Source organism: Rhinopithecus bieti, unplaced genomic scaffold, assembly GCF_001698545.2.
Source record: "Rhinopithecus bieti isolate Rb0 unplaced genomic scaffold, ASM169854v2 scaffold_33210, whole genome shotgun sequence".
Lineage (NCBI taxonomy): Eukaryota > Metazoa > Chordata > Mammalia > Primates > Cercopithecidae > Rhinopithecus > Rhinopithecus bieti.
In genome coordinates this window covers 1,116,636-1,140,761 of record NW_016814226.1, presented here as the reverse complement: position 1 = coordinate 1,140,761, position 24,126 = coordinate 1,116,636, and the positions used below count along the sequence as shown (strand labels likewise).

The following is a 24,126-nucleotide window of genomic DNA, read 5'->3' as shown; positions in this document are numbered from 1 at the left end:
GTAATCCCAGCTACTCGGGAGGCTGAGGCACGAGAATCACTTGAACAGGGAGGTGGAGGTTGCAGTGAGCTGAGATTGCAGCACCCCACTCTAGCCTGGGCAACAGAGCGAGATTCTGTCTAAAACAAAAACAAACAAAACAAAACATCTCTCTCTCTCTCTCTCTCTGTACATCAGTGTATTTCAGGGATAGACAGTGGTTCGTTGTTTTAAAAAGTCTCATTTTATATGTTACATATAAAAATCCCAGAATGCTTCAAGAGAAACTTTGCCCCCTCTACCACCCCCTGTTTTGAAACCATATGCCATCTGCGGGCCTCAGTTTCTCTCTAGAGAAAGGGTATGCTCAGTCGAGATCATCTCTGCTGGCTCCTCAACCCAGCTCTCCATTCCCCTGTTTATGGAAATTTTGTGCTGGTTGACTCATTTCCCTACAATTATTAAAGGCAAGTGGGACCTGCTTCTGCTGTTGGAGTGGAGAGGCGGCTGCTGTGCAGACTGAGCCCCAGCTCCCCTCCTGCCAGAGCAAGGAGAAACTCCTTAGGTCTGGCCATTTCTCAACAGGTCCAGCAACGTTTGCTGTCTCACTGTAATCTCAATGCATCCATCTGTAGGCTAAAGAAGTGATCTCGAAGTGGCTGCATTAAAAACAAAAATCTGACAGTAACATTTTCTGGGGTTTACTTTTCAATTCCGTCTGTAGCTAGAAACAGACATTAAAATTAATGCCAGCCCGAGTGTAAAGGATACCTTAGTAACAAACTTGCTTCATTTTAGATTCATAATTTCTCATTGCTAAAGAACATTTGTATTTTAGGTTTTCGAAGCACTACAACATCCACAGCGATACTGCAGTAGATTACAATGTGTTTTTGAAGAATCTCAGCATAAATAATGACTTGAACCTTAGATATTGTATTGGAAATCAAGGTAAGTATTTTTAAAGTATATAGCTAAAGATTTCAATATCTTTTGGCATGGTAATTCCTCTTCTTTGAATCTTTCCTGAGGAGATACTTTCAAATGTAGAAAATACATTATCTACAAAGCTAGCCATAGTATCATTATTTATAAGAATAACGTCAATGCCTAAGAATAGGAAAAGGCTAAATGAGTCACAATATAGCCACGTGGTTAAAATCTATAGCCAGGAACAAGGATATCCATGAAGAGTTAATAATAACACAGAAGATGTGTATGGAATATCTGTAGCGGATTGGAAAATATTCCAAAATACTCAGGTTGTCCTTAAGTGAGATGTCCCTGTTCTGCTGCTTCTGTATTTTCAATTTTTTTTTTCTTTAATGATGGGAAAAATCTTAACAGAAAAGGGCAGATAGCTGAGTAATTTCCAGTTATGTTAGACACGCAAACCCAGGTCACTAGACATAACCTTGCAACAGGACACATTTCCTCGTGTGAACGGGTTGTCGGCCTGTTGGGTAGCTTTGGAGAGAGGCAGGGTCCAGTTCTTTAAGGATCAATGTATGGCTCATGCCATTGTATCCTCTTCCTTCCCAGCCTTTGGTCATTTTCCTCGCCTTAAATAAGATTTCCCCTCAGTGGTCTGGTGCTTCAGGAGTGACTGCCTGTGAATGGCTCGCTCAAAATGGGTTGTCGTTGTCTGGTTTCAGCTTAATTCAGAGCAGCAGATATTCATGGAGCACCTTCTATGATTCTCAGATCCGTCTCACTAGCAAGCTGAAAAATGACAGATTCTCAGGTTTCAGCCTGGTTCCACTCACCAAGCTTGCGTATAGCAGACTCCAGTGTTCTAGTTTTCGAAGCCTCCTGTGCCAGGCGCCGTGCAAAGCCTGTTCCTGCGTCGCCTCTATATCCCCCACAGCCGCATGAGGCAGGTGCCAATGCGACGAGGAAGAGATTGAAGTAAACAATCGAACCAAGCCCACTACCCAGAAATAACCACTGTCCACAGGGTTCCTGGCATCTCTCCATGGCACATATATGGAAAGAAGCTAGGCAGAAAGAAATACATTTGTAAAAATGGGTTTATATAGATGCTGTTCTCTGTAAGAATTTACTTTTCCTTGAGTGTATCAGAAGAATAGACATTTAAATGACACTCAAGAAAATGATGAATACGTCCTGGCTCTATATCTTGGATATAATGTCCACAGGTCACATCTTCCCCCTTCAATATGTTGTAGACTTTGGTCCATTGCCCTCTGGTACTGAGTTTGCCTGTGGAAAAGTCTGAGTCCTGCTTCATTTTCTCTCTTATGAATGATTTCCTTTCTCTGGCTGATTGCCCTAAGAGTCATTTATCCTGGAACTCCCTCCTTCCCTCCTTCCCTTCCCTCTCTTCTCCTGTCCTCTCCTGTCCTCTCCTCTCCTCTCCTCTCCTCTCCTCTCCTCTCCTCTACTCTCCTCTCCTCTCCTCTCTCTTTCTGATTTCTGACAAGGTCTCACTCACTCTGTTGCCCAGGCTTGAGTGCAGTGGCACAGTCATAGCTCACTGCAGCCTCAACCTCCTGAGCAATTCCAGCACTTTAGGCTCAAGTGATCCTCTGGCCTCAGCCTCCCAAGTAACTGGGGCCACAGGCACACACCATCATGCCTGGCTAACTTTTAAAAAAATTGTAGAGACAGGGTTTCACTATGTTGCCAGGCTGATCTCAAGCTCCCGGGCTCAAGTGATCCTCCTGCCTATACACAGTCCCAAAGAGCTGAGATTACAGGCGTATGCCACTGCGTCCAGCCCGTCCCTGAATGTCAGTGGCATAACTGGTATATGTCTCAGTGTTGTACCTTCTGCATCTGTTTTTTAGATCATAGTATATTTTCAATCTGCAAACTCAATTCTCTCTTTATCCCAAGAATGTTTAGTGACATAGATCTTTGAACACATCTTTCATTTTCCAGACTGTTAACTTCAGGGAAGCAGATTGTCCTTATGTTGGATGGTCGTTGTCTTTCCTCTCTATGAAATTCTCTCTCTGTGCTTCATTCTCTTTGTCTTTTTCCTCTGTATTCACAGTGATCGTCTTAGATCTTTTATCTATACCTGTAATTTGATTTTCACCAAGGTCTATCCTATTCTTAGCTGTTTCTAATTTATTTACTGGATCTCTAATGTTGTTTCTTTAGGTCTACAATATTATTTTCCATCTTATTTTGTTGGTTTATGATCTGCCATTCAACTCTCGTTTTACTGAGTTCATGTTCTTATAGAGAGATTCTGTAAAGTAATTTTGTGTCTGAAGTGACGTTTTCTTCCACAGTGGGATCTCTGCCTTGTGTGCATTATGTTCCTCTCCTTCCTTCACTATCCACTCCTGGAGAGTTTGCATTCTTCCATGAAATTTGGAAAAACTGAGTGTTTTGTATTCCATTTTACTTCTATTGACTTTTTATTTATTATCAAATTTTTTGGTGCTTGTTCTAGGGTGATATGGTTTGGATATTTGTCTCTTCCAAATCTCATGTTGAAATGTGATCCCCAGGCCAGGCATGGTGGCTCACGCCTGTAATCCCAGCACTTTGGGAGGCTGAGGCAGGAGGATCACTTGAGGCCAGGAGTCCAAGGACCAGCCTAGGCAACATTAGCGAGACCCTGTCTCTATTTAAAAAAGGAAAGAAATGTGATCCCCAGTGTTGGAGGTTGGACCCAGTGGGAGGTATTTGTGTCATTGGGGTAGATTCCTCATGAATAGCTTAGTGCCCTCCCCATGGTGATGAGTGAGTTCTTGCTCTGTTAGTTCACACAGGAACTGGTATTTAAAGGAGGCGGGCACCTCCCCCCTCTGCCTTGCTCCCTCTCTCGACATGTGATGTGCTTGCTCCCTGTTCACCTTCCACCACCAGTGAAAAACTTCTTGAAAGAAAACTTAGGCAATACCATTCAGGACATAGGCATGGGCAAAGACTTCATTACTGAAACACCAAAAGCAATTGCAACAAAAGCCAAAATTGACAAATGGAATCTAATTAAACTAAAGAGCTTCTGCACAGCAAAAGAAACTATCATCAGAGTGAATAGGCAGCCTACAGAATAGGAGAACAATTTTGCAATCTATCCATCTGACAAAGGCCTAATATCCAGAATCTACAAGGGACACTTAAACAAACTTTACAAAAAAAAAAAAAAAAAAAAAAAAAACCCATCAAAAGTGGGTGAAGGATATGAAACAGACACTTCTCAAAAGAGACAGTTTATGCACGCCCAACAACATAGAAGAAAAGTTAAACATCTCTGGTCATTAGAGAAATGCAAATCAAAACCACATTGAGATACCATCTCATGCCAGTTAGAATGGCAGTCATTAAAAAGTTAGGAAACAATAGATGCTGGAGAGGATGTGGAGAAATAGGAACACTTTTCCCTGTTGGTGGGAGTGTAAATTAGTTCAGCTATTGTGGAAGACAGTGTGGCAGTTTCTCAAGGATCTAGAACCAGACATACCATTTGACTTAGCAATCCCATTAATGGGCATATACCCAAAGGATTATAAATCATTATACTATAAAGGCACATGCACACATATGTTTATTGCAGCACTATTTGCAATAGCAAAGACTTGGAACTACCTAAATGCCCATCAATGATAGACTGGATAAAGAAAATGTGGCACATATACACCATGGAGTACTATGCGGCCATAAAAAAGAAAGAATTCATGTCTTTTGCAGGGACATGGATGAAGTTGGAAATCATGATTCTCAACAAACTAACACAGGAACAGAAAACCAAACACCACATGTTCTCATTCATAGTGGGAGTTGAACAATGAGAATACATGGACATAGGGAGGGGAACATCATACACTAGGGCCTGTCATGGGGTTGGGGGGCAAGGGGAGGGATAGCATTAGGAGAAATACCTAATGCATATGGGGCTTAAAACCTAGATGATGGGTTGATGGGTGCACCAAACCACCATGGCACAGTATACCTATGTAACAAACCTGCATGTTTTGCACATGTATCCCAGAACTTAAAGTATAATTTAAAAAGAAAAAAAATAACTTCTTGAAGCCAAGCAGATGGTGGTGCCATGCCTGTACAGTCTGCAGAACCATACGCCAAATGAGCCTCTTTTCTTTATAAATTATCTAGTCTCAAGTATTCCTTGATAGCAATGCAAAGCAGACTAATAAGGTTTATAATATACATCTTTGATTAATCAGAACCTACCTCTAAGTACTATTATAGTGATTCATGTGCAGTGTATGGACCTTACAACAGTGTTTTCCCAGTTCTTCTCTCCTATCCTTTGTTATATTGCTGCCCTACATTGTACTTTTACATACACCATAAACACATAATACATTGCTGCAGCTCCTGTTGTTCCACTGAGATTTCCTATCTGTTCACTCAGTATAAATATGTTTTCTTTTACATTCTCAAACACTGTTATTTTAGTTTTAAGAACTTTTAAATGCTTAATTTTTTTTTTCTTTTTGAGACAGAGTCTTGCTGTGTTGCCCAGGCTGGAGTGCAGTGTTGCAGTCATAGCTCATTGCAACCTCAAACCCCTGGGCTCAGGTAATCTTCCCACCTCAGCCTCATGAGCAGCTAGGACCACAGGCATGCCACTATGCCTGGTTAATTTTTAAAATTATTTTTTGTAGAGATGGCATCTCACTATCATGCCCAGGCTGGTCTCAAACTCCTAGCATCAAGTGATCCTCCTGCCTCACTCAGCCTCCCCAAATGCTGGGATTACAGGCATGAGCCATTGCACTTGGCTGCTTTAAACTTTTTATCTGCTAATTCCAACATCTAGCTTATCTCAGGGTTTGGGTTTTAAAACTTTTTTTTTTCGGCCGGGCGCGGTGGCTCAAGCCTGTAATCCCAGCACTCTTGGGAGGCCGAGGCGGCGGATCACAACGGTCAGGAGATCGAGACCACTCCTGGCTAACACAGTGAACCCCGCTCTACTAAAAAATACAAAAAACTGCCGGGCGAGGTGGCGGGCGCCTGTGGTCCAGCTACTCGGGAGGGCTGGAGGCAGGAGAATGGCGTGAACCCGGGAGGCGGGAAGCTTGCAGTGAGCTGAGATCTGGCCAGTGCATCCAGCTTGGGTGACAAGCGAGAATCCGTCTCAAAAAAAAAAAAAAAAAAAAAAAAAAAAAAAACTTTTTTTTTCAACTTATACCATAAAAGGAAAGTAAGGGTTTGGTCTTTATTGATGACCTTTTTTCTTGAATGTGAATCACAGTTTCCTGAGGTTTTTTTTCTGTCTCATAATTTTGAAATTCATTCTGGATATAGTAAATTTCTATAATTTTACATTATAGAAACTATGGATTCTGTTATGCTCTGCAGATTTGTTTGTTTGTTTTAGCAGCCAGTTTACTTGACTGTATTCAAACTCTAAACTTTGTCCTCCTGGAGGTGGGAAATCTTTGTTTTATTATTTTCCCCCAGAGGGGCAGCTTGGTGTCTTCTCTGCACATCTGTAGTTCAGGAGTTGGCCAGAGATTTGGGCAAAGTTTACTCACAGATATTGGAGCTCCCCCTTTATGCCTCTCTTCTTTTTGGGTTTTCCCTCCGTGCCTTCTGGCCACCGTGGGAGGCCTGAACTCTGCTTTCCAATTCCTAAAACTGGTAAGAGCCTGAATTTATATCCAAATTCTAGCCACTTAGCATGATTCCAGCTGGGGCCTGCCCTCAGGCAAAAAGCCAAATCACAAGAAACTCACTGCGTAAGATTTCATTTTTCCAAGTGCCAGCTTCAGTTTATATCTGCTTTCAGTTGCTCCCCAGGGCCTCCAGATAGTGTTCTGTTTATATTTTGCCCAGAGTTTTAAATGTTATCTGCTGGGAGGGTTGTATGAGCTAATCCACCAAAATTGGAAGCAAAACTTTCTGTCTACTCATAGTCAGTTTCTTTTTGCTTCAATTTATGCTGGCTTTTTTTGTTTCTTGTTGAATTTTTACATTTTTTCATTTGCTTATTTCTTATTTCTTTAGATATTATAAGAAGGTAAGTTCTAGAATACAATTTCGGTTCTGCTATGGACATCTCTTTTTGTTTTTGCATTTTATCAATAATTGGCAGTAGATTTTTTATAATGCATTCTTTTATGTATTCCCAACACATAAATGAAAGGCATCTTTGATTTGATCCAATGTAAGCTATATATCCATTCATTCTGTGTATTCCTGTTTCCACAGCATTAGCTTACATTCTCATTGCTGCCTCCTAACTGGTACCACAGTCTAAAGCCTATTGGCCCATCCCAATTGTCTTCTATCCTCTATTCATCGTAAAATAAAATCTTAGTTCCATCCTGTTTTTCCCATTAAATACTTATCCTATAACTTTTATCATTGAAATTCAAATCCTCCAGTTAGGAGGCAAAACCATTCTGTGGATGTTCCAAATTAAAGATGTGGTAGTTTGGGGTTATGGGGCATATAATATTAAATCTGTACGTTGAGGCTGTCAAGACAGAGGCCTGTTCATTGGTATGTAGTAGGAAAGGCTGAATTGCTGACACCAGCTGCTCATCTTCCCTGCTGCCATCCTACCAGTTCAAAACCTTTAGCCCCAGTGTGTCAATCTCATGGTGTCAGCATATTCTTTCTGGGTTGGTATAGTGGTTTGAATGTTAGCCCCCTCCAAAACTCATGTTGAAAATCCCCACTGTAACAGTATTAAGAGGTGGGGTCTTTAAGAGGTGATCGAGTTATGAGGGCTCTGCCCCCGTGAATGGATTAATGGGTTATCATAACAGTGAGTCTGTTATAAAAGTCAGTTTGGGCCAGGCGCAGTGGCTCACCCCTGTAATCCCAGCACTTTGGGAGGCCAAGACGGGTAGATCTTCGGGAGTTCAAGACCAGCCTGACCAACATGGAGAAACCCTGTCTCTACTAAAAATACAAAATTAGCTGGGCATGGTGGCACATGCCTGTAATCCCAGCTATGTGGGAGGCTGAGGCAGGAGAATCACTTGAACCCAGTAGGCGGAGGTTGCGGTGAGCCGAGATCGCGCCACTGCACTCCAGCTTGGGCAACAAGACGGAAACTCTGTCTCAAAAAAAAAAAAAAAAAAAAAAAGCCAGGTGTGGTGGCTCATGCCTGTAATCCCAGCACTTTGGGAGGCCAAGACGGGCGGATCACTAGATCAGGAGATCGAAACCATCCTGGCTAACACGGTGAAACCCCATCTCTACTAAAACTACAAAAAAATTAGCTGGGTGTGGTGATGGGCGCCTGTAGTCCTGGCTACTTGGGAGGCTGAGGCAGGAGAATGGCGTGAACCCGGGAGGCGGGGCTTACAGTAAACTGAGATCGCACCACTGTACTCCAGCCTGGGTGACAGAGCAAGACTGTCTCAAAAAAGAAAAAAGAAAAAAAAGCCAGTTTGGCTCTCAACGTGCCTCTCTCGCCCTGTGATGCTTTCTTCCATGTTACAACACAGCATGAGGACCTCAGAAGCCAGCCAGGTGCGGTCCATTGACCTTGGACTTTCCAGCTTCCAGAACTGTAAGAAATAGATTTCTTTGTAAATTACTTAGTCTCAGGTATGTAGTTATAGCAACATAAAAAGGACTAAGATAGAAAATTGATACAGAGAAGTGGGGTTGTTGCCATACAGATAACTGGGAATGTGGAAGCAACTTTGGAACTAGGTAATTGGCAAAGGCTGGAAGTATTTGGAGGAGCAGGCTAGAAAAGGCCTAGATTACCTTGAGCAAAGCATTATGGGTGATTCTGGTGAGGGCTTAGAAGAAGTGAAGACAAGAAAAAGTCTAGAGCTTTTAAGAGATTACTTAAGTGGTTGTGACCAGAATGTTGATAGAAATATGGATGGTAGGCGGGGCACAGTGGCTCATGCCTGTAATCCTAGCACTTTGGGAGGCCAAGGCAGGCAGATCATTTGAGGTCAGGAGTTTGACCTGGCCAACGTGGTGAAACCCCATCTCTACTAAAAATATAAAAAAAATTAGCCATGCGTGGTGGCGTGTGCCTGTAATCCCAGCTACTTGGGAAGCTGAGGCAGGAGAATCACTTGAACCCAGGAGGCAGAGGTTGCAGTGAGCCAAGATGGTGTTACTGCACTCCAGCCTAGGAGACAGAGCGAGACTCCCTCTAAAAAAAAAAAAAGGAAAAGAAAAAAAAAAAGAAATATGGACAGTAAAGACCATTCTGACAAGGTCTGAGATGGAAATGAGGGACAAAGTACTGGAAACTAAAGTAAAGGCCGTCCTTGTTATACATTTACAAACTTGACTGCATTGTATCCATGCCATAGGGTGCTGTGACAGGCTGAGCTTGAGAGTGCTGAACTAGGATATCTGGTGAAAGAAATTTCTAAGCAGCAAAGTGTTCAAGGTGCCGCTGCATGGTTACTTTTGGCCACTTGCAGTGAGATTTGGAAGCAAAGGGATGACAAAGATAAAACTTACAATCCTGAAGGAAGTGCAGCCTGGCCACATGCAGGATGAAAAAGCATGTTGATGAGAACAAAATAAGGATGTGGCTGAGTGACTCACTGTTAAACAGATTAGCATAAATAGAAAGGACCCTCCCATCACAGATCCAAAGCTGTAGGAAGGCAGAATGTTTTTTGACAATTACCCTAAAAAGCCTACTCGATGGGCTTGCTGCCCAGGGCCACCTCTGGACTCTGCCCCCCACATTCTGGTGCCGGGCTCCTTGGCCCCAGCTGTGGGTTAGGTGCCTCTCTGAAAAGTACAAGCTGTAAAGCTTGGTGGCAGCACACTGTGGCTCAAGTGGGCCCAGATGTGGCTTATGCCATAGCTCTGGAAGGTGCAAGCAGTAAGCCTTGACACTATCTATGAGGTGCTAATCCTGCAGGTGTGTCGAAGGTAAGAGCTGTAGCAGCATAGTGGGCTCTGCCTTTCCGATAGCTCTTAGAGGATGTACCAGAAAGGCTGAGGACACAGGCAGACAGTTGCTGCAGGAGTGAAGTCACTGCTGAGAGCCCCTACTAGGGCAATGCTGAGTGGAGATGGGGGGTCAGAGCTAGAGCAAGCCTCAAGACTCCAGAACTCTAGCCACCAGCAGCATGCATTGTCCATGTGGAGAAGCTGTAGACAACAGTGTGCAGCTCCAACCCATCAGAGTGGAGTCATAGGCTAAGCTTAGCAACACCACAGGGCAGGGTTGCCCATTGCCTTTGGGGACTGTTCCTGTTCTTTTTCTCCACCATGTTTTGACACAGCACAAGGCCCTCATCAGAAGTCACCAGATGTGGCTGTCCAATCGTGAACTGGAACCATGAGCTAAATAAACCTCTTTCCTTGTAAGAAATATTCTGTAAGAGATATTCCTTGTATCAGATATTCTGTTACCGCAAGGCAAAATGGGCTAAGACAGTTGGATTGTGATGGAAATAGTTTTATTTGAACCAGGGATTGGCTACTTTGAATTCCTCCCTTACTAACTTGTTTAGAAAAAGCCAAAAAACCAATGAATCCAGACAGGCCCCGGGGTATCAACCAAACAAAGAAGAAAATACAGGCATATCTGTGTGTGTTCTGACTGCTCCACCAACTGGCCATTCCCCAGCTCTCTCATTCCCCTCAGGTCTCCCTATTCCCTGCTACTCAACAATATTAAAAGTATGCCAGTTAACAGCCCTACAATTGTCTATAAGTGTTCGAGTGACAGGAACTCAGTTTAAGTCAAAAGCTGGAAATGACTAAGCTTGGTAAGGAAGGAATGACGAAAGCCAAGATAGGTCAAAAGGTAGGCTTCTTGTGCCAAACAATCAGCCAAGTTGTAGATGCAAATAAAAAGTTCTTGAAGGAAATTTAAAGTGGTACTCCAGTGAACACATGAATATTAAGAAGGTGAAACAGCCTTATTGCTGATATGGAGAAGGTTTGAGTGGTCTGTATTGAAGACCAAAGCAGCCACAACATTCCCTTACACCAATGCCTAATCCGAAGCAAGGCCCTAGCTGTCTTTAATTTTATAAAGGCTGAGAGAGATGAGGAAGCTGTAGAAGAAAAGTTGGAATCTAACAGAGGTTGGTTCATGAGGTTGAAGGAAAGACGCTGTCTCCATAACATAAAAGTCCAAGATGAAGCAGCAAGTGCTGATGGAGAAGCTGCAGCAAGTTATCCAGAAGACTTAGTTGAGATCACTGATGAAGGTGGTGGCTGTGCTAAACAGCAGATTTTAAACAAAATAGCTTCATATTGGAAGAAGATGCTAGTTAGGACTTTCTTGAGCTACAGAGTAGTCAATGCCTGGCTTCAAAGCCTCAAAGAACAGGATGACCCTCTTGGGAGGGGCTAATGCAGCTAATGACTTTAGGTTGAAGCCAGTGCTCATTTACCATTCTGAAAATTCTAGGGCTGTTAGGAATGATGCTAATTTTACTCTGCCTGTGCTCTGTAAATGGAACAGCAAAGCCTAGATGGCAGCACATCTGCTTACTGCATGATTTACTGAATATTTTAAGCTCACTATTGAGACCTACTGCTCAAAAAAGATTCCTTTCAAAGTATTACTGTTCATTAATAATGCACCTGGTCACCCAAGAGATCCGATGGAGATGTACAAGGAGATTAATGTTGTTTACATGCCTGCTAACACAATATCCATTCTGCAGCCCATGGATCAAGGACTAGTTTCAACTTTCAAGTCCTATTATTTAAGAAATGCATTTTGTAAGTCTACAGCTGTTATAAATAGTGATTCCTCTGATGAATCTAAGAAGAATATTGAAAACTTTTTGGAAGAGGTTCACCATTTTAGATGCCATTAGAACATTTCTGATTCATAGGATGAGGTCAAAATATCAACATGAATAGGAATTTGGACGAAGTTTATTCCAACCCTGATGGGTGACTTTAAGGGGTTCAGGACTTCAGTGGAGGAAGTAACTGCATATGTAGTGGAAATAGCAAGAGAACTAGAATTAAAAGTGAAGCCTGAAGAATGTGACTATATTGCTGTAATCTTTTGATCAAACTTTAAGGGACGAGTTGTTTCTTATGGATGAGCAAAATAAGTGGTTTCTTGAGATGAAATCAACTCCTGGTAAAGATGCTCTGAACATTGTTAAAATGACAACAAAAGGTTTAGAATATTACATGATCTTAGTTGATAAAGCAGCAGCAGAGTTTGAGAGGATTGACTCCAATTTTGAAAGAAATTCTGTTGTGACTAAAATGCTGTCAAACAGCATCGCTTGTTACAGAGAAACCTTTCATGAAAGAAAGAGTCTATTGATGCGGCAAACTTTACTGTTCTCTTATTTTTTAAAATGTCCAGCGGCTCATGCCTATAATCCCAGTACTTTGGAAGGGTGAGGTGGGAGGATTGCTTGAGGTCAGGAGTTTGAGACCAGCCTGGGCAACACAGCAAGACCCTGTATCCACAAAAAATAACAACAAAAAAAATTAGTTGGGCATGGTGGTTCATGCCTGCAGTCCCAGCTACTCAGGAGGCAGAGGCAGGAAGATCACTTGAGCCCAAGGGTTCGAGGCTGCAGTGAGCTGTGATGGCACCACTGCACTCCAGCCTGGGTGACAGAGCAAGAGCCTGTCTCTAAAAACAAACAAACAAACAAAAAATCGCAAAAAACTGCCACAGCCACCCCATCTTCAGCAACCATCACCCTGATCAGTCAGCAGCCGTTAACATCAAGACAAGACTCTCTACCAAGAAAAAGATTATGACTCACTGAAGGCTCAGATGATGATCAGCATTTTTTCACCATATTTTAAAATTAAGGCATGTACATTGTTTTTTTCAGACATAAGATATTACACTTAATAGACACTACAGTATCATGTAAACATAACTTTCATCTGCATTGGGAAGCCAGAACATTCACACTACTTTTTTGTTTTATTCACTTTACCATAGTGCTCTAGAACAGAACTCACAGTATCTCCAAAGGTTGCCTGTGGTGCTGTCCAGAGCAGTGCAAAGGTCGTTTCTAGGTTTGGATTTATCTTCTAATTCCTTCTGAAGTCATGAAGCAGTTGATCCTTCTATCTCACTAACCCAGCTTCCTCGATCGTATTTGTTCAGTTGCTTCTCTCTCTCTTACGTTTGTCTTTCCAGTCATTTTGGTTATTTGAATCATATTTTTTAGTAGATTCCTCAGCAAATCACCATGGAAACGATATTCTTTGATTTCTTACATAATTGTGTTTGTCTATGGCCTTAATACTTGAAAAATCCAGGCCAAGTGCAGTGGATCATACCTGTAATCCCAGCATTGTGGGAGGCCAAAGTGGCCAGATGGCTTCAGCCCAGGAGTTTGAAACCTGCCTGGACAACATGGCGAAACCCCGTCTCTACTGAAAATACAAAAATTAGCCAGGCGTGATGGTGCATGCCTGTAATTCAGGAGGCTGAGGCAGGAGAATCTCTTGAACCCAGGAGGTGGAGGTTGCCATGAGCCCAGATCATGCCACTTCACTCCAGCCTGGGAGACAGAACAAGACTCTGTCTCAAAAAAAAAAAAAAAAAAGAAGAAAAATTTCATTTTTCTGCGATGTAAGATCTGCCTCAAATTGTCTTCCTTAAGTACTTCTAGAATCTTATCCATTGTCTGATGATATACTTTGTGGAGAGAGTTGATGACAATCAGATTTGTTCCTTATTCATAATTTGATCTTTTTGTCTGGATGCCCTGTAATAAAAGAAAATGTAAACCCCAATACATTGCTAGAGATGTCATTATATAAGTACTTATGGTTGAGTCCCTGAGTACTTCTGACTATCTAGGTTTTCATCTGAGTCTCCTTTTTAAAAAAATTCCACTTTTAGATACAGGGTACGTGTACGGATTTGGTTACACACGTATATTCGGCACCCAGGTAGTGAGCATAGCACCCAATAGGTAGTTTTTCAATCCACACCCCTCCTTTCTCCTCCTCACAGTAAGCCCTGCCTGTTTGTTATTCCCATGCTTATATCCATGGTATTCAATGTTAAGCTCCCACTATATAAGTGGAGAACATGCATGTTTAGTTTTTCTGTCATCGAGTTAGTTTGCTTGAATTAATGGCGTCGCACTCATGCATGTTGCTGCAAGGAATGATTTTATTCTTTTTTATGGCTGTGTAGATTCTGTGGTAATCCATATCACATTTTCTTTATCCATCCACCACTGATGGGCGCCTATGTTGATTCTATTCTTTGCCTCTGGTGAATGAACAATGAACATATGAGTGCATGTGCTTGTTGGCATAATATCATTTCCACTAGATATATATGCCCGTATTGGATTACTGGGTTGAATAGTAGTCGCTTTAAATTCTTGAGAAATCTCCAACTGCTTCCACAGTAGCTGACTGGATCACAATCCGCACCAACCATGCCTAAAGTCCCCTTTTTCTCTGCCTTGCCAGCATCTCTGTTGTTTTTGACTTTTTTTTTTTTTTTTTTTTTTGAGACGAGTCTCGCAGGCTGGAGTGTAGTGGTGGCAATCCTGGCTAACTGCAACCTCTGCCTCCGGGTCAACGATTCTCCTGCCTTATTCCCCAGTGGTGGGACTAACAGGGCACGCCACCATGCCTAGCTAATTTTAGTTTTTTTTTTTTTTTTTTTTTTTTTAAGTAGAGATGGGGTTTCACCATGTTGACCAGGATGGTCTCGATCTCTTGACCTCATGATCTGCCCACCTCGGCCTCCCAAAGTGCTGGGATTACAGGCGTGAGCCACCACGCCCCACCTTTTGACTTTTAATAATAGCCAATCTGATTGGTGTAAGATGGTATCTCATTGTGGCTTCAATTTGCATTTCTCTGATGATTAGCGATTATAAGCATTTTTTCATATGTTTGTTGGCCATGTGTATGTCTTCTTCTTTTGAGAAGTGTCTGTTCATGTCCTCTGCCCATTTTTCAGTGGGGCTATTTGTTTTCTGCTTGTTGATATTGTGTTTAAATTCTTTATAGATTTTAGATATTAGGACTTTGTCAGATGTATACTTTTCAAATATTTTCTCCCATTCTGTAGGTTGTCTGTTTATTGATAAGTTTCTTTTGCTGTGCAGAAAAGTTCTTTAGTTTAAGAAGGTCCCGCTTATCAATTTTATTTTGTTGCAATTGCTTTTGGGGACTTAGCCAAAAGTCTTTGCCAGGGTTGATGTTGAGAAGGGTATTTCCCAGTTTTCTTCTAGATTTTATAGTTTGAGGTCTTGCATTTAATTCTTTCATCCATCTTGAGTTAATTTTTATATATGGTGAAAGGTAAGGGTCCAGATTCATTCTTCTGCATCTGGATAGCCTGTTATCCCAGTACTATTTATTTAATAGGGAGAACTTTCTCCATTGGTTATTTTTGTCTGCCTTGTCAAAGATCAGATGTTTTAAGTGGGTGACTTTATTTCTGAATTTCCTATTCTGTTCCATTTGCCTATGTGTCTATTTTTGTACCAGTATCATGCTGTTTTGGTTTCTATAGTCTTATAGTGTAGTTTGAAGTTGGGTAGAGTGATGCCTTCAGCTTTGTTCTTTTTGCTTAGGATTGCTTTGGTTATTTGGGCTTTGGGTTTTGTTTTGTTTGTTGTTCCATATGAATTTTAGGATAGCTTTTTCTAATTCTTGAAGAGTGACGTTGGTAGCTAGATTGGAATTGCATGGAATCTGTTAATTGCTTTGGGCAGTATGGCCATTTTAATGATATTGATTCTTTCAATCCATAAGCATAGACTATTTTTCCACTTATTTGTGTCATCCCTAATTTCTTTCAGCGTGTTTTGTCCTTCTCCTTGTAGAGATCTTTCACCTCTTTGGTTAGCTGTGTTCTCAGGTATTTTATTTTCTTTGTGGCTATTGTACATGGGATTGTATTCTTGATTTGACTCTCAGTCTGGACAATACTGATGTATAGAAATGCGACTGATTTTTGTACATTGATTTTGTGTACTGAAACCTTGCTAAAATGATTTATCAGTTCTAGGAGACTTTTGGCAGAGTCTTTAGGGTTTTCTAGATATAGAATCATATTGTCAGCAAAGAGAGATAGTTTGACTTCTTCTTTTCCTATGTGGGTGCCTTTTCTGTCTTTCTCTTGCCTGATTCCTCTGGCTAGGACTTCCTCTTTAATTTCCTGAATTGTGATTTTTAGTATTTTTTCCATTCCATTGTTTGGTTTTCTTCTCAGTGATTCATATCATGTGTATTGGATCTTTTGGATACCCCATCCAAAAGATAGGATCTTTTTTCCCCCTCTCTTCTCTTCTATACCATAACTTCCTCACAAGTCCTTCTTCCTCCCTTTTTTCTTACTTTCTTCCTCCCTCCCTTCCTCTCTCTTTTCCTCCCTCTCTCCCTTCTTTGTTTCCTTCCATGATATAACTTTTATTTCACCTTCTATTACTATTCTGTTTATTTGCTCTTGTGTTTCTTTTAGTTTAGTCTTCATTTCTTACTTTATTTTATTTTTAGAGACAGGGTCTTGCTCTGTCACCCAGGCTGGAGTGCAATGGTATGATCATAGCTCACTGCAGCTTTGAACTCCTGGGCTCAAGCAGTTCTCCTGCCTCAGCCTCCCTAGTAGCTTGGACCACAGGTACATGCTACTGTGCCTGGCTAATTTTTTTTTTTAAATCTTTTGTAGAGACAGGTTCTGCTTTGTTGCCCATGCTGGTCTTGAACTCCTGGCTTCCTGCCTCGGTCTCTCAAAGTGCTGGGATTACATGTGTAAGCCACTGTGCCTAGCTTAGTCTCCTTTCCTTTCCTTTTTCCTTTCCTTTCCTTCAGCCCAGCCTAGTCTTCGTTTCTGAAATGATTTTTTTCAGCTTTATTGAGATATAATTGACGAGTTAAAATTGTATATATTTAAGATATACAATGTGATGATTTGATGTTCATATACATTATGAAATGTTTATTATAATAAATTAGTTAACACCTCCATCACCTCACATGGATATCTTTTTGTGTGTGTAGTGAGAACACTTAACATCTATTCTCTTAGCAAATTTCATGGTGACTATTAGTTAATAATACAACGTTTTATACCTGACATAACGTTTTTGTAATATGCTCCTGATTTCTGTCATCTAAGTTCTGAGTTTTCTGACTCTGATTGATACTGCTCTTCCATGACTCCTATCATTGAAACAGTATTATGAATCAATACGTAGCTAATACATACTGAATATCTACCAAGTGCCAGGCATGTACCTCTATCAGCTCATCTAATCCAGGTAGCAATTCCATGACAAAGGTACTGTTTTCTATCTCTTCTTGCAAATAAGGAAACAAAAGCACACCATTGCATAGCTAGTAAGTGGCAAAGCCAGTCAGCAAATTTTTTGGGGGGAAATATGTTATATAAGAACAAATTACCAAGAGCTGGTTAGAGGTTTGATGCTGTTTTCACCTCTATAAGAGAGTCGCTAGTTCATATATTTGCAGCAACCTTTTATCTCTGGCTTTTCTAAATATGGAACAATGTACTCTATTAATTTTGCGAACTTCTGTTTTGGTTCCATTTGTGTTCTCAATAAGCCACCACTATCTTGCTCATGAAAAGCACCATCTATTTGGGCACACGTGAAGAAAGATGCTGGGGAGCAGATTTCCTTTCGCCTGCAGTGAACGTAAACCACACTGTAAGCTTTGGATTGCTTCTCTACCCAGTTTCACATCAGGTAGCATCATCCTTCAGAGGAAATTTTGAGAAAACCAGAAAGTTGCAGGCATTATCAAGCTGCCCTGGAGAATGAAAGCTGGTAGAATTGTGGTGAGAGAGGCATCACTGAATACACCGTACTGAGTGCTGTCAGTCAGTGCTGTCAGCCCGTGAGAGCAGCCACAGGGCATGTGCACAGACCCGCGAGCCAGGAGCTCCCCAGGGCAGGCCTCATACCCTAACCCCTTCTCCACCCTTCCGATCCAGACGTGTTGTTTAAACAGAGCCCCAGTGGGCTTCCTGAGATGTGCCATGAGAGCACCAGTATTACAGGTGGACTGAGAACAGGATGTGTCCAAGAGGGGCTGGAGGCCTCTGTGTGCTGGACCACTTCAGGTCCCGCTTCTGTGACACGGCTTCCTCATCTTTCAGCGAGGGCCGTCACAGCTCGAATGTCCTGAGACCCCAGGTTTCAAATGCCCAAGCCCACTGTGGCTATAGAATTCCAGACCAAGACCAAATTTGTTGTTATTAAGTTATTATTATTATTATTGCTATTATTTGAGATGGAGCCTCTCTCTGTCACCAGGCTAGAGTGCAGTGGCATGATCTCAGCTCACTGCAACCTCCGCCTTCCAGGTTCAAGCAGTCCTCCTGACTCAGCCTCCCGAGTAGCTGGGACTATAGGAGTGTGCCGCCATGCCCAGCTCATTTTTGTATTTTCAGTAGAAACGGGGTTTCACCATGTTGGCCAGGTTGGTCTCAAACTCCTGACCTCAGGTGATCTGCCGGGCTTGGCCTCCCAAAGTGCTGAGATTACAGGCATAAGCCACTATGCCTGGCCATGACCAAGTTCTAAAGATCAGCTTTGTCTTTTATTGTATAGAGGGATTTTTTTTTCCTCCCCTTTCTCTTTTTTGGAGCTAGGAAATAGAATTCCAGATGACTGGCAGTTTGTTAACTGCAGCTGAATTAAGTGTGCTTAATTTGGCTGAAGCATATTTGCAGACATTTTAGGAAATAAATCTGGGAAACGGTTTGTGATTCTTTGCAGTCAACTTTGAGAAAGAAAATGGCTATATTTTAGATTTATTTCATTCTCTTTTGTTATAAAAATAATACATGCTTGTTTCAAAAAAGCCAGAAAACAAAACACTAAATAACAATCCCATATAATTCTACTACCTGAATCCTACCACTGTATTCTTTTTCGTGTAGTATCCTCTCAGATTTTGTTTCTGATGCTTACATGGATGGATGGATGGATGGATGGATGGATGGATGGATGGATGGATAGAAAGATATACAACGTAAGTGTTAAAATGAAATTATGCTAATTATTCCTTTAAAATCATGAGGCAATATATAGCAAAGAACATTTCCCACATCTGTTAATTTAGACATGTATCTTTGTTTTTAAAGTCTGTATAGTATTTCATAGTCTTGATGAACCATTCATTTATAAAATTCATCTTCTATGAATGGGCATTTAGATTGTTTCATTTTTTTCTCTTATAAAGAAAAGTGCAGAAAATATCCTTATCCATGTGAATTCGGTGAGTGGCCCTATTATTCTATGAGTACAAAGCTCTAGAAAGGATTTAAGCATATTCAAGTACCAAGTTTTTATACACAAGCCAGAACTGGTTCTTATTATTCCCTTTACTCCTTGCCTATTTGACAAGTAGAAAAAAAATGTTAACTTGTTTTAATTAGACTTTAAAAATTATCAGTGAGCTTGAGTAGTCCATATATTTATTGGATGCTTTAAAATTCTTTTATGTGAATTATCTGTCTATAACCTTAGTCTCCTGTTCTATTGGATGTTTATTTTATTGATTCATAAGAGCCACTCATATATTATGAAAATTAACCTGTATTTCTCATGGATATTTACAATAGTTCTTCTCCACTCATTATTTTTTCACGTTAACTTGTGGCTTCTTTTTTAACCAAACAAAAATCAAGTATTTATGTTGTCAGACTTATTCTTTATTTAAATAAATTCTGGCTTTAGTGTTTTCCTTGGCAAGGCTTTCTCACACAAAGATTATGTAGTATGTAATAGTCATCTTAATTTTCTTCTATTTTTATGGTTTTATTATTCTATTTAGTGTACATTTCACTCTATCTAGTGTTTATCCTAGAGTAAGATAGTGAGTGGATGATTACTTTCAGTTTTTCCAAAATGTTTAGCCAGTTATTTCAACACCATTAATCAGATGGTTCATCATTTTCTTGGTTTATTCAAGCCTTACTTTTTTACCAAACAGATAATGATTAAAATGTAACAATATTTAAATGTTTAACCTTTGACAGTGTTGATAAGCTAAAGCTATTTTGTTTCAATAGTGGTCTCATTGGAGAATCAACAAGCCAAAAATTCCAAAAAGGAGCGTTTGCTCAGTTCTGCATCATCTGAAGATACCTGGAGAAACTACTCCTTGGATGAAATTGAGAGGAACTTTTGTCTAGAAGTAAGATGTTTTCCTAAGCCACGGTTACCTACAGAATAAACACAGCAAAGTAGACAATATGGAAAACTATTAGGTTTACACATTATTTCTAAAATTTGTTTCGATCCCACCTATGTCTCCCCCAATACTGAGACCCCTCTTACCTCCCAATAACAGCAACACATTGATCATCGATAATAGTGATGGTGATGTGAAATTAATTTTTAAGTACATCCTTTGTGCTACTCACATACTAACTCTAATAAGACATATAAAGAAATAATGCAACTTTATTGAGTAACGTAAAGGAAAACATGAATAAGTGAAGAGGTCTTTTCTGATTCTTGGATTGGAAGATTTAGTATTAATGCCCGTTCTTCCTATATTAGGATGTATATTTTTTCTTTTGAAAAATTATAATAGAGGACTTATTCTACACATATAAATTATTTTATTAAGGCATAATAATTAAGACAATATGGCATTCGTGCAGCAATGGACATTCAAATGGATTTAAAAGGATAGTTGGCTAATGAACCACTCTTTATATGTGAACTTAGCCTGCGATGTGAAGCATTTCAATAAAGTGTAGTGAGAGAGGCTTATTTGGTAATTATTATTGAGATAATTTGCTATCCAGCCATTTTGGGGAACGAATCTTATAACCTTCCACTCTTCACCAAAAATAAATTCTATCCTCATCAACGATTTAAATATAAGTAATGTGGGTAAACATTTGTTAATCTTGAAATTTAGAATCTCTTGTAAGCATGAAGTAAAGCCCAAAAGCCTTAAAGAAAAGACTGATAAAATTTAACTTCAGAAAATGAAAAATCCTTTATACAGCAAAACTTTGTATAAACATATGATAAACTTGGCACAATATGTGCAACATAAATGACAGATGAATAATTCCCAACATTCATAAAACTTTTACATATTATTAATATAAATGTTCAATAGATGGATGTCAATGCAGGAAGAACTCACAAGGCCAGTGTCGATAAGATTGTTGGAGAAGTGAGCACTGTCATATTTGTGGGTAATTTGGTTAAATTTGTTTTCTCTAGTTGTTGTTAATGACTTTCTTGTTTTCATAAAAACATGACCATTGCAAAAAAAAAATGTAAGCAATTCTAAAAAGTACAAAGAAGAAAGTAATAAACTATTCACAATCTACCACCCAGAAAGAATCAAAGGCAACATTTGGTGAACATAATTCTGGACCTCTCTTTATTCGTGTATGGAGGGACGGCTGCATCAGTGGGTAGGTGGAGACATAGATAGAAATAATTTTATAAGAAGAGGATCATACTCCTTTTTAAAAATAAAACGTATTTAATTTAAATTTCCCAGAAGAAAAGGAAATGTGACCGTCACCATCATAATTAACTCTTTTCTGGGATGTTGCCTGTGCTTTCCTGGTGGTCTGTTCAGCCTTCACAGCAGCCCCATGAGCAGCGAGTGCACTGTGAGCATCCCAGCTGAGGACACTGAGGCATGAATAGGTTAAATGAGTCCAGCTGAGTCCTGGGGCTGAGTGTAAACAGCCCACGCAGTGCAGGCATATCCAGTCCCTGCCCTTAACCCTGCAACGCTGTCCTCAAGGGAAAGCAGAGACACTTCTGATCTCTGGGTGAGCATTTCGTTCCCGCAAGACATATGAGGTCCCCAAAGGGACTTTGAGGTGAGGTCCCCAAAGGGACTTTGAGGCGAGAAAAGGGATTTAAAAAGCTATGAAGAGCTGGAGGAACTATGTTTTGAAGGATGTTTCCATTTCAGACAGTATGGGCCGGCTTTCTGCTAGGAAACTCGAAGTGACGGGCACTGGTTTCTTCCTACGCCTCCCTCCCACCCACCATTTTTGCTCTTTATAGTTTGTCCTTAGCTGAGTTTATAATATTTCTATTCTGTTCCGTTGCCATCATTCCCCCTGTTGTTTTGACTTTGTTTGATATTTGCATGAATTTAATGTGCATCACGACAGTGCAGCACTGATCACAGTTTATCCCTCTCAGAGTCCTTTATTTTGATTTATTTTTTGGTTGGCTGGATTTCATTGTCAAGTAATTTCCTTAAGAAAGGCCCATGGGTGCCTTATTCCCTTTGTTTTTTTCATAGTTGAAACTATGTGCCTTTTGCTTTTATACTTGAACAGCAAGTTGGCTGGCTATAATCCTTCCATCATGCTTTCTTTTCCTTGTAATGTTGTAAATATTTTTTCCATTGTCTTCCAGCATTGGTTGTTGCTGTGAAAATAACCTGGGGTCAACCAGCTTTCTTTCCCCCTGGTAGGTGATTTCTTTTTTTACCTGGATTCTTGAAGCTTTTTTTTTTTTTTTTCTTGATCCTTGAAATTAACAAAGCAAAACGAAGCTATATCTCGGCGTGGAGCATTTTGACAAAGTTTCCTGGAACACAGTGTGATGTACAGATTCAGTTCTTCCTTTGTTTCAGGAAAATCAATGTGGTGGCAAGCAATGGATACTGTGCCGTAGTACTAAAATCATCTCCTCTCTCTCCCTTCCTCCTTCTTCCTTCCTTCCACAGTAGTCCCTGTTATCCTTATATTGGATCATCTTTGCCTCTCCTTGATAGCTGTCATCTTCTCTCAAGTTGATTGAATTCTTTTGTCCCTTTCCTCTGCTTCATTGAGATTCTTCCACAGCACTCCTTTAATACTAATTTAAATCTCATCCTTGCCTCTTATTCTTGCTGTGTCTAATTTATTAGTTCCTGTAATGGTGCTATTTTTGTTTTCTATTTTCTTAGCTTTGAAATATTCCTTCTCTTCTCAATGAAAATTTCTAAAAAGCTATTTTATCATTTTCAAGATTTGCTTTTAATTAATTGATTTTCTAATTTAGCTGCTTTTTGTGACATGAAATTTTTGCAGGGGATGTGTTCATATTCTTTCATATTCTGTCTTCTTCCATTCTGGGTTCTTTGTCTTTGCCTGACCCTTCTTTCTCTTTTTCCCATCATATGTTGGCATAGTTGCAAAACCATTTATTTTCATCCTGTTTGTACTCAGGATGAGATTCACTCATATTATGGGTATAGCTGTGTTATCATTTTCACTGCTGTACAGTTTCCCTTACCTAAATATTTTATAAGTTGTACATTCTCCCTATGGATGGATATTTGGATTGCTTCCTGTTGTATGCCAATCCAAACAGTGCCACCATAAGTGGTTGTAAGCTTAGCTTCTGGTCCACAGGTGCCAAGGCTTCTCTGGGAATTACACCTAGGAGTGGAGTTGTGAGCTGGGTGGTAGAGAACACGCCCCTCAGGCTCAATGGACGGTATCCTATTGCTTGCCACCATATTGATTTACACTCCCGCCAGAAGCACATGAGCACTCCTGCCGTTCCACGTTCCCCCAGCACTTGATACTGCTAAGCTTGTATATTTCTGCCAGTCTGATACAGATGAAATGCTATCTCAGCTATAATTTTGTTTGTTTATTTCACTTTTACTAATGTGATGAACAGCTTTTATATTTTATAACTTTTATAACTTTTGATAAAATATATCCACTTTTAATAAATATTTATTGAGTACCGACCACATGCCAATACTGTGCTTCATTCTGGATAATTATTTGTGAACAAAACAGATACGATCTCTGCTTGTATAGAGATCACATTACCTTATATCAGGGAGAGAGTTATTAAACAAGTAAAAAGTCATGAATACAATGTATTTTAGTGGAATGATGAAAAAGACCAGGGTGTTATGAGAGAGAATAACAATAGGGACCTCATTTAGATTTAAGATCAAGGAAACATTTATAAAAACTAAACATAGGAAGATGGAAAATGGATGTACCCTTGGCTTTTCCATCAAGAATATGATGGTATGTGAAGGTGAGACTACCAAGTATTTTTATTTCCTTCTTTATACTTTGCTGAATTGCTTGCATTTTTTAAACAAAGGCTTGTACTTTCTATATAAACAGTAACAATGAAAATTTCCAAAAAGTTGTATTTGTCACAAAGACAGTATTTCGGTTTCATACCTTACCCTTTTTCTAAAACTCTTGATCATTGCAGAAGCACTCTCCAGAAGAAAAAAAAAGTATGGAAAGCCAAATGTCATTAAGACATTAAAATGGGTTTT

General features: G+C 40.2%; 1 protein-coding gene and 1 long non-coding RNA gene across 4 annotated transcripts in view; both read left to right on the top strand.

The window, feature by feature from the left end:
• EFCAB6 (EF-hand calcium binding domain 6) overlaps positions 1 to 24,126 on the top strand; it is a 324,746-nt gene that overhangs the window by 87,991 nt on the left and 212,629 nt on the right. For all 3 annotated transcript variants that reach the window (XM_017850034.1, XM_017850033.1, XM_017850035.1), the window contains 2 exons: positions 818 to 930; positions 19,901 to 20,025. Coding sequence is in view for 1 of the 3 variants with exons in the window: in XM_017850035.1 (XP_017705524.1) it covers positions 818 to 930; positions 19,901 to 20,025 (238 nt within the window). In the remaining 2 variants the exon portion in view is untranslated. The remainder of the gene's footprint in view (positions 1 to 817; positions 931 to 19,900; positions 20,026 to 24,126) is intronic.
• The window catches only part of LOC108514018 (uncharacterized), a 2,750-nt gene continuing 1,380 nt past the window's right edge, over positions 22,757 to 24,126 (top strand). The window contains exon 1 of the long non-coding RNA XR_001881079.1: positions 22,757 to 24,084. This is a non-coding gene — a long non-coding RNA (uncharacterized LOC108514018). The remainder of the gene's footprint in view (positions 24,085 to 24,126) is intronic.